This window comes from Nansenia antarctica (assembly GCF_963989245.1).
Source record: "Nansenia antarctica genome assembly, chromosome: 7".
Taxonomy (NCBI): Eukaryota; Metazoa; Chordata; class Actinopteri; order Argentiniformes; family Microstomatidae; genus Nansenia; species Nansenia antarctica.
This window is the reverse complement of record NC_137677.1, coordinates 35,291,730-35,302,611: the sequence shown is the minus strand read 5'-3', so window position 1 is coordinate 35,302,611 and position 10,882 is coordinate 35,291,730. Positions and strand designations below refer to the sequence as shown.

At 44.2% G+C, this 10,882-nt stretch overlaps 1 protein-coding gene across 1 annotated transcript; it reads right to left on the bottom strand.

Annotated features, from left to right (window-relative positions):
* Positions 1-667: 667 nt before the first annotated feature.
* On the bottom strand, positions 668-9,010 carry LOC308162550 (CASP8 and FADD-like apoptosis regulator; the record flags this gene model as incomplete). Its single annotated transcript, XM_080536696.1, has 9 exons — positions 668-987; positions 3,969-4,482; positions 5,088-5,166; positions 5,766-5,821; positions 5,952-6,018; positions 6,374-6,444; positions 7,234-7,369; positions 7,775-7,880; positions 8,721-9,010. The coding sequence occupies 9 exons, from the start codon at positions 9,008-9,010 to the stop codon at positions 858-860; spliced, it is 1,449 nt and encodes a 482-aa protein (XP_080392822.1). The 3' UTR covers positions 668-857.
* Between the last annotated feature and the right edge of the window lie 1,872 nt (positions 9,011-10,882).

Genomic DNA, 10,882 nt, shown 5'->3' with positions numbered 1-10,882 from the left:
CAACCTCGGGATACAGTTCATCTTCAGGACATTGATTTTCCCCCATAATGATAGAAATAGTGTTGACCACCTTTCTGTATCTAAAGCAATTTTCTTAAAAAGAGGGTCGAAATGTTTTTCTATTATTTTGCTGGTTTGATGAGGAAAAAGGATACCTAGGTATTTTATACCTTCCATAGGCCACTGAAAAGACCCTGCCTGGAATAAAGTCTTAGGTATTGCATTTATCTTGAAATATTTAATTTGATTTAATTCAGAAATCATTTGTGAAATTGCTCTAGAATGTAATGTAACATTAGAATACCGTCTTCTTGACTGAAATAAATGTATAATTCCTTAACACAGTCCTCACAGCAGTCCAACATAAAGGCAAAAAAAGTTTTATTGTCAATGTTAAATGTGAACTATGCATAAACATTTACATAAACCAAATTCAGTTTTTCTCAAATATACAAATGATAAAAGTAAAAAACTATAAATAAATACAATTAAATAATACTGAATGCATTCCTTTCAATGACAACTAATTTAGTGTGAATTGCACCTTAGTTTAGCTGCAGCGTGAATTATGTTCTGATCTATTTGCTAAAATGTCTGTCTTTATACAATGCCTAACTTTGTACAATATCACAAAGTAAGTAACGCTTTTAATAAATAATAACCCTAATAATGATAACAGTAGTGCAGAGAGTCTTGTCTTCTTGGTTATGGAGCACTGTGGGTGAACCTCTACTGAACACCAACCAATGTAAATGTAAAACATGAACACCAGCAGAGGGCGACATACACTTTGTTATGAAATATCTGTAGTGTTGAGTGGTTATGGTATAAATGATATTATGCTTTAATAAATCCTCTTATAATAGGTAGAGGTTCTTTCTGAGAGTGTGTCTCAGGTTAATATAGTAACTTTCTCTAGGATTCCTCTTGTTGTGATCGTAGATCACTCCATTCATCTCTGTGTGAACGTCCAGAAGATTGGTTTTCCTGCAATAAGAAAAAACACAGCTATTTCATCAAATGCATTCAAGGCAATTATCCAATTGGTAAATTAAATCTTTGACAACAACTTACAAAGCCTACTAGTGTGCCATTGACCATACTACCCAAAACCCAAGTACAGAAAAAGCTTTAATGAGTGTGAATCTAGCATAGATTTGTTTTTCTTACGATGACTGGTGGATAGATGATTCACTTACTTAGACAAATGTATTGGTTGTAAGTCGCTTTGGATAAAGGCGTCTGCTAAATGGCAAAAATGTAAATGTAATGTAATATAATGAATACAATTTGATTACATAGAATATGTAGCCATGGTGACACTCTAGTTTGGTTGCCAGTGTTGCTTTACCCCTGAAAGTTCCTATAACGTCATGTACTCTATAACCTCATGTACTCTATAACCTCATGTATTCTATAACCTCATGTATTCTATAACCTCATGTACTCTATAACCTCATGTACTCTATAACCTAAGACATGTACTGTACTCTATAACCTTAGACATGTACTGTACTCTATAACCTTAGACATGTACTGTACTCTATAACCTTAGACATGTACTGTACTCTATAACCGTCCTTAGACATGTACTGTAGATTAGATTAGATTACACGTTATTGTCATTGCAGAGTACAAGTTCTAACCAAAAGTGAAAATAGTGATATAAGAACATGATATAAATAAAACATAAAACATGACAATGATAGTGATAGGTAAGTGTGCAATATGCAGTACAATATGTGCAGAGGTAGTATTGTAAACATCAGTTTAGAGGTATATTAAGTTATGAGCTATGTACAGTTATGAGCTATATACAGTTACGGTAGCTTGTACAGTGTGGTATCTTATGTAGAGTATGTAATGTACAGATGTATAAAAAGCAGCTATATCAATGTGCAATGTGCAATATACAGTATGTGCAAACGTAGTATTGTAAACACCAGTAGTGCAAAGGGGTGCGAGTGGTTGGGGTGCGAGGCATTAGAGCCATGCATCGGCACGCAGTCGTAGGTGAAGAGAGAGTTGAGGAGGGGGCTCAGCACGCAGCCTTGAGGCACGCCGGTGTTCAGGGTCAGGGTGGAGGCGGAGTGGTTGTCCAACTTGACGAGCTGGGGCCTGTTGGTTATGAAGTCTAGGATCCAGTTGCAGAGGGAGGTGTTGATACCAAGTCACTGAGTTTGGTGACCAGCTTGGAGGGGATGATGGTGTTGAAAGCAGAGCTGAAATCGATGAACAGCATCCTAGCGTAGGTGTTGCTTGTGTCGAGGTGGGTCAGGGTGGAGTGAAGTGCCGTGGAGATGGCGTCCTCTGTTGACCTGTTCTTGCAGTAGGCGTACTGCTGGGGGTCTAGTTCGGGGGAAAGCCAAACTTTTACGCGGACCAGGAGCGACTTCTTGGAGACCTTCATGGAGCCAGACGTGACGCAACAGGGAGGAAGTCCTACAGATGTGCTGCAGCAGGGTTCTCTGGCACCGGCACGATGGTTGTTGCCTTGAAGCACGTGGGGACAACTCCCTGGGCCATCCTACACCCTACACCCTACACCATCCTACTCCCTGGGCCAGTGACAAGGACCACTCCCTGGGCCAGTGACAAGGACAACTCCCTGGGCCAGTGACAAGGACAACTCCCTGGGCCAGTGACAAGGACAACTCCCTGGGCCAGTGACAAGCTGAAGCACGTGGGGACAACTCCCTGGGCCAGTGACAAGGACAACTCCCTGGGCCAGTGACAAGGACAACTCCCTGGGCCAGTGACAAGGACCACTCCCTGGGCCAGTGACAAGGACAACTCCCTGGGCCAGTGACAAGGACAACTCCCTGGGCCAGTGACAAGACAACTCCCTGGGCCAGTGACAAGGACAACTCCCTGGGCCAGTGACAAGGACAACTCCCTGGGCCAGTGACAAGGACAACTCCCTGGGCCAGTGACAAGCCAACTCCCTGGGCCAGTGACAAGCCAACTCCCTGGGCCAGTGACAAGGACAACTCCCTGGGCCAGTGACAAGCCAACTCCCTGGGCCAGTGACAAGCCAACTCCCTGGGCCAGTGACAAGCCAACTCCCTGGGCCAGTGACAAGGACAACTCCCTGGGCCAGTGACAAGGACAACTCCCTGGGCCAGTGACAAGTTGAAAATGCCGTCAGTGCCCGCAGCTTTTCGAACATCAACATTGCTTAGTTGCTGTACTCTATAATCTCAGATATGGACTGTACTCTTAGGGCTTTCACACCGGCAAAGAATCGTTCCGGTTCGTGTTCGCAAACCATGTCTGGAACCAGCCAGCGCGTTCAGACTAAAACTCAATTGGTTCGGAGACTGAAAAGTTGGTTCGCAGCGGGAACCAGAAAATAGTGGTTCTCAAGCGGGAACCAAAACGTAAGAACAGTCACTTTGTCAGTGCGTGTGTCATATTCTAGGCTGCAATGACCAGCAAGAAGGAAGGAGACAAAATGTAATCTAATCTAATCTAAATCTAATCATTAGTGATCAAAACAATTATCAAAAGTTGTATTATTCTCTCTATCTTCCTCACATGCTCAGCAAACAAACACACGCGTGAACGCACATTTCGTAAGCCATTTCTATTAGAGCAATGGAGCAGCTGGTTAGTAAGAGAACACGTGTAGAAAGTGTCTTTTGTTTTGTTCATAGAAAATTGTGTTTATTTCAGATACTGTAGTGGAAGATATTATCCTCATTTCCAGTGAAGTAGCTGCCATCTAGTGTGACATTTTTGTTTATCCCACCCCTTCATCACCCATCGTTGATGACGCGGATGGTTCTGGTTACACTGGTATGAACGCGGACTAGTTCGCCAGACAGCACCAAGTTTCGGAGTTTCCCGAACGCGAACCGGAACGGTTCTTTGCCGGTGTGAAAGCCCTATCTATAACCCCAGACCTGTACTGTACTCTATAACCCCAGACGTGTACTGTACTCTATAACCCCAGACCTGTACCGTACCTCCTCTGGCCCCTCAGCGCGGCCTCTCTCAGGGCCTGCAGGTAGACAGACCGGTGGCGGTGGTCCTCCAGCTGGCACTCGTCCGTCCAACAGTGGCTCCAGAAGACGTCCGCGTCCGTCGGGACCGACTCCACGCCGCCGTGCGACGACCCCCCCCCCGCCGCGGGGCCGCAATCCGTCTCCAGGTCTCCGGCGTCTCCGTCTCCGGGGCACGCTCCGGGGACGCTGTAGCTCTGGATGAAGAAGAGCTTGGGCTTGCCGGCCAGGCCGGGACAGGCCTCAGAGGTGAAGAGGCGTCGGACGGTGTCGAGGCGCAGGCCCGTGCCGCGGGAGTCGGTGGCCAGCAGGTCGGTGGCGGTGCCCCGGCTGACGATGCAGCAGGCGAAGGCGTCGGCCTCCTGACAGTCCCTCCGCCTGGCCACAGCCCGGAGGCAGGCCAGGGTGTCCTCCACGCTCAGCCACTGGTGCAGGAAGACATTGAAGTGGAGGGAGCGAAACGTCTCCTCCAACATGCCTGAGAGGGGGCGAAGTAAAATAGACAATTCATTGTGACACAGTCTGATCATTCGGTCCACGGCAAACAAACTAAATGTTCAGACTTTTCTTTTGAAACACGGAAGTACGTTTCGACATTGTTGAGAGTCACAACACAAACTCGCTAGTCAAGCCAAAATACTACAACGCAATGGATTCGGTGAGTAATCCCCACTGCTGCCTAGTTAACTAGAACACTACTTTACCTTGTTAGCAGGCTCACAAAACAAGTTTTGTTGGTTGCCTAGCGATGTGTGTCGTTGATTGTCAACAACGCGGACATGTATTCACGTTTGTCGAAAGAAAAGTCTGATCGTTACATCGGATCCCGACATGAGGACCAAAGCATTAGAATGTGTTTCTGCTCTTCTAAACGTGAGACAAGGCCAAATGTACTGCCAGTCACACATCCATGTAATATTTAAAACAACACAACAACAACAACAACAACAACACATGCCAGAAGCTTGTGATGACCAGGCGGCCCAGTGAAACATTTACGATGCCGCCCGCCCACGCACATTTCCAGACGGCGAAGACAATGATATACGACGTCTTGTTGGCACTGTGGATGTGAACTCTCACCTCCGTCGCTGCCAACGCAGTCTATGATCACGCACACACCGCGTGACTCTCCCTGAAGCCTGTACACATCCACGGGGCTCTGGAAAATAGAGGTCAGAGGTCACGAGGGCATGTCAGTACGTACTGAAAGACAGGGTTCCCACATCTTCTGAAACATCAAATTCAAGCACTTTCCAAGGACTTTCAAGACTCAATTCCCTCAAATTCAAGGACCCAACACGGCATAGTTTGAGACAGACCTAGATGAGAATTTATATAATAGGAACTATCCGCTCACACACAACAATTAAAAAGAGTGGCTTCTCTACCACAGCACAGCAAAACAATATATTGTGAAATATGTGTAAAGTTAAGCAATACAGAGACTTATTTATTTACGAATGTACTAGTTGATGAGTAAAACAAATTTGAATATATATATACGTGTATATATATTTTTTTAAAATTGAGAGAGGGGGGGGGGGAATTCAAGTACTTTCAATGACCCATGTCTATTTTCAAAAACTTTTAAGACCTTGATTTTCTTTTCTCAAATTCACAAACTTTCAAGGATTTCAAGAAACGGTGGGAACCCTGGAAAGATCACCACAGGCCCCACAGACACAGTTCTACACATATTAATGTGACAGGGTCTGGTGAAAAAGTCCCCAAGTAGGGGACCAACCTCGGTGCCATTACCTGATGGTATTGCTGCCCTCTCGTTTCTGACACTGACATGCGCTGTATCTCTGGAACTGAAATGACGATAGGGTTTCAAAAGAGGAAGTAAAAACAGTGAAAGCGGTTCATGGTATCGTCATACAGAGAGTAGCATCTGTGTCTGGTCTGTCAGCATGCCAGGAATGAAGAGGAGGAGTGACTCACTGAGGAATCTGGAAGGTGCCAGTCTTGGGCGCTGTGTGGCAGAGGTGGCCATGGGCACGGGCTTATACTGAGGAACAGAAAACAAGAAGGCTTGAGAACGGACAGTTATAGAGGGGGGAGGGGTGGGGGAGGGAGGGAGTGTGCGTGTGTGTGTGTGTATGTGCGCATGTGTGTGGGTGTTTCTGTGTGTGTGTGTGTGTGTGTGTGTGTGTGTGTGTGTGTGTGTGTGTGCGCACATGAGTGTGGGGGGTGTGTGTGTGTGTGTATATGTGTATGTGTGTGTGTGTGTATGTGTGTGTATATGTGTATGTGTGTGTGTGTGTGTGTGTATATGTGTGTGTGTGTGTATATGTGTGTGGGTGTGTGTGGGTGTGTGAAAGGTGTATCTAAAGGGGAAGAGGAAGTGATGGTAATTTGCTTACAGGTGTCTTGAATGCCTGCTGCTGTTTCCCCATTTGGTTTGGTACACATGACTTAGGCTGGGGTATTCCACCTGAACAAAACGGTGTTACTATTATTATATTATAGGTGTTACATCAACAATTACAAACTGATTTTACAAACTGACACCATTCACAGTGGAAGATCAGAACACTGCTGTCTTTGTCTCAAACATTTAAATCCCATGGCAGGTGACACCAAATCTGCCTATACACTCATAACGACATACATTCATTTTACAGGGTTCCCACACCTTCTGAAACATCAAATTCAAGCACCTTTCAAGGACTTTCAAGACTCAATTCCCTCAAATTCAAGGACCCAACACAGCATAGTTTGAGACAGACCTAGGTGAGAATTTATATAATAGGAAGTATCCGCTCACAGACAACAATTAAAAAGAGAGGCTAGAATGTGAGAACACTAGATGGTCTCTTGCCTTCTCTACCACAGCACAGCAAAACAACATATTGTGAAATATGTAAAGTTAAGCAGTACAGAGACTTGTTTTCTAGTTGACGAGCTATGTAAAACATTTTTGAATATAGAATTTTTTTTTAGAGAGAGAGAGAGAGAGAGAGAGAGAGAGAGAGAGAGAGAGAGAGAGAGAGAGAGAGAGAGAGAGAGAGAGAGAGGGGGAATTCAAGCACTTTCAATGACCCATGTCTATTTTCAAAAACTTTTAAGACCTTGATTTCTTTTTCTCAAATTCACAAACTTTCAAGGATTTCAAGAAACGGTGGGAGCCCTGCATTCATTTTAAGATAAAATAAATGAATAAATAAGAGATAACACAAAATATTCTTCCAATGTGCTATGGCGTCCACGTCCGAACTCTCACCTGACATCTGGTGCACTTTGACCTTCCTGGCCAGGTCAGTCCTGCCAATGTTCATCAAGCATTGTTCAATCAGGTCCAACCTCTCCCCTGAGACCCTGTCAAGCTTCTCCAGTTCAACAACGACATCAAGGAAATTCTGTATCAGAGGCAAGAGGTGAAATTAAATGTAAAAGAAACCAAATACTCAAAAAAGATGAGAGGGAGAAGAACATTACCCTATTTTCATAGTGGTTTCCCCCTCCTACACAAACCAAAAACATTTCAGTTACTCGGTGGGTCAGGGTTAGAAATTCCCCGAAAGTCATCTCGTCATAAAAACCTCTTTATGGGAACACATGCCTTATTACTATGAATTTACAGAGACACAGCTGCTATTGTATTATGGTGTACTGAATATCATTGTGTTATTGTGTTACTATACTGGGCTACTATTGTGTTTTCAAAGGGGAGAACTTGCAAATAAGGATGGTATTGTACTGTCATACACTCCCTTGTATCCCAGTAGCCTACCTACTGACATGAATAACCTTTGACCTCTGACCTTGGCTCTGTCCATCCGCTCCCTGGGTAGAGTACTGCTAAGCAGGAATTTCAGAGATTGCAAGTCTTCCGTCCCCATGTCCTCACTGATGTCAGCCATCAACACTCTGTGAAGAAATACAACAATCAGACACACAAAATCAATGCCTAGAACACCAAATGGAAACATTTAGGCTTTATTGTTTGTCGTGTTATATGTATCACTGGCGAGTGTCAATAAGCAAAACTCAATCAAAAGCACAACATCTAGCCTGGTATCTCACCTGTATCCAACATCTAGCCTGGTATCTTACCTGTACCCAACATCTAACCTGGTATCTCACCTGTACCCAACATCTAGCCTGGTATCTCACCTGTATTCAACATCTAGCCTGGTATCTCACCTGTACCCAACATCTAGCCTGGTATCTCACCTGTATCCAACATCTAGCCTGGTATCTCACCTGTCTCCAACATCTAGCCTGGTATCTCACCTGTATTCAACATCTAGCCTGGTATCTCACCTGTATCCAACATCTAGCCTGGTATCTCACCTGTATCCAACATCTAGCCTGGTATCTCACCTGTATTCAACATCTAGCCTGGTATCTTACCTGTATTCAACATCTAGCCTGGTATCTCACCTACGGTATATTCAACATCTCGCCTGGTATCTCACCTACGGTATATTCAACATCTAGCCTGGTATCACACCTGTATTCAACAACATCTAGCCTGGTATCTCACCTGTATTCAACATCTAGCCTGGTATCTCACCTACGGTATATTCAACATCTAGCCTGGTATCACACCTGTATTCAACAACATCTAACCTGGTATCTCACCTGTATCCAACATCTAGCCTGGTATCACACCTGTATTCAACATCTAGCCTGGTATCTCACCTGTATCCAACATCTAGCCTGGTATCTCACCTGTATTCAACAACATCTAGCCTGGTATCTCACCTGTAGTCTGACACAGCATGTCTGGGTCCCAGAATGCTGCCAACGTCTTGTTTATTGAGCTTAAACACCTTCTTCAGGACATCGAAGCGCTTCAGTCTGAAGAGGAGCTCCACCAGGAACAGCTGATCCACCTGCCCTTGGCTCAGACGAGACCTCAGCACCTCTCTCACGTCAGCCACACAGCTGTCCGTGTCCAGGGAGCCACACAGGTAACACAGCCTCCTGCGCTCGCTGGCGCTGAGCTCCTCTGAGATCCTGTTGACCGTCTGAAGCAGCTGTCCGTTGGCCATGACGAGATCCTCTTCAGTAAGTCACTGAACCTTTTTTTTATGAACAGAAAATTATGAAGGTTAGATGTTGTAATCAGCTCAGAGAAATACTTCATACTACCGTTTGAGACTGCCATTAAAAGTAGGCAAAAGTGAATAGGCAAATACAGGCATAAAAGGTCAGATCCATTATCTGACCAAGTCCAATGACATTGTAGCGACCTATCAAAGTAGGCTTAGACCGGGATACCAGCGTCATGTCCAGGGGTGCACTTGTACATCAAGCTACAGAAACAGGAGATCCTGCCCTATGGGCCATCCAGAACCATCGGTTCTCAAGGCAACTTACTTACTTACTTACTTACTTAATGACTTACTGACTTACTACGAAGTAACTATTATAACTCCCTGACCTGCAGTAGACCTCTATACTAGACATGTCATGTGGCCTAAAATGTAGCCTAAAGCAAGAGTCCTGCAGCGTCTCAGAATAAACAGAAGAAGAAAGTTTGCTGAAGATAGTAAATAATAAATACATAAAAAGGTATAGATATTAGATCGAATAATAGAGAATCATTTAGACAAACAGAACCATCAATAAAATAGATTCAACATCATTAAGCATAATAGAGAAACACTTACAGCAGGGCATGGAGGTACAGACTGTACTGTCCTGACTTATAATGTGTATTTTAATGACCCATCTGAACGGAAACCCCATTAAGGAACAAACCATAACGTAAACCGTACGTTGCAAAACCACACTTCACTTTCGTAATGATTCATACGAACATCCCCCGCTGGGAGTGCAGAATGTCCCAAAAGGCCCCTGTGGTGATGCATATCCTCCTGTATTAACAGGTTGTGATGCACGGTGGGTGGGCCAGACAGTTAACACAAACATACCCAGGTCCAAAATACATACCTGTTGTAGTTCGGTTTCCGTAGATCAAATAGTTCGAAAACGAAACCAAACAGCCTATCGACGGACACGCCTACTACTCAACGGCCACAGAGAGCAGTGTGTGCAGCCGGCCACTAGGGGCGCGTGGCTACTATACTCCTCCTAAACTTCTTCCAAAAATAATAATTGATTTTATTTATTTTCGGCGACCTTGAGTGCCATGAAAGGCGCCTTATAAAATAAATGTATTATTATTATTATTATTATTTTATAGATTAGAATGTCAGTTCATCGTCACTTTACCACGCAGGTTATCATGCAGGTAAGGAGACTGATTCTGGGATATGAGATTAGGGAGCATGTCTTTAACCCCGTTTAGCTTAGACTGAAGGACTGCTTCTACCACACACAGAAAAGGCCTAAATTCTGGGCCCAGGACAGTCCGGACGGATTGTATGGCAGCTAGTGCTGAGGCACAAACATGTACATTTTCAAGCCTGCAAACTGTGACACTTTAAAATAACGTGAAAAAAATACTTTTGTGCAATATGACAACCCTAGTTGACTATCTGTGCAGTATAGTACAGTGGATTGTGTACATAGCCTTTATTGATGTAAACCAGCTCCTTACCTTCTTGTGATTTTATGCTTTTATGCTTTTTCTAAAAAAAAAAAAAAAAATAATAATCCCTTTCCTAACACCAGGGGAGCCACCCCTCCTAAATTTCGTTGTTTGGTACCTGTACTGTAGCAATGACAAATAAAGTCCATTCCATTCCAAAAACAACTAAATATAAATGACAAATAAAATATTCTTAAATTGAATACTGCAGCCGCTTGTGTGTGTGTGTGTGTGTGTGTGTGTGTGTGTGTGTGTGTGTGTGTGTGTGTGTGTGTGTGTGTGTGTGTGTGCGTGTGTCCGTGTGTGTGTGTGTCCATCCGTAGCATGAGATTTAAACCAATCAGCAGGAGTCGCCTATGCGTCACAT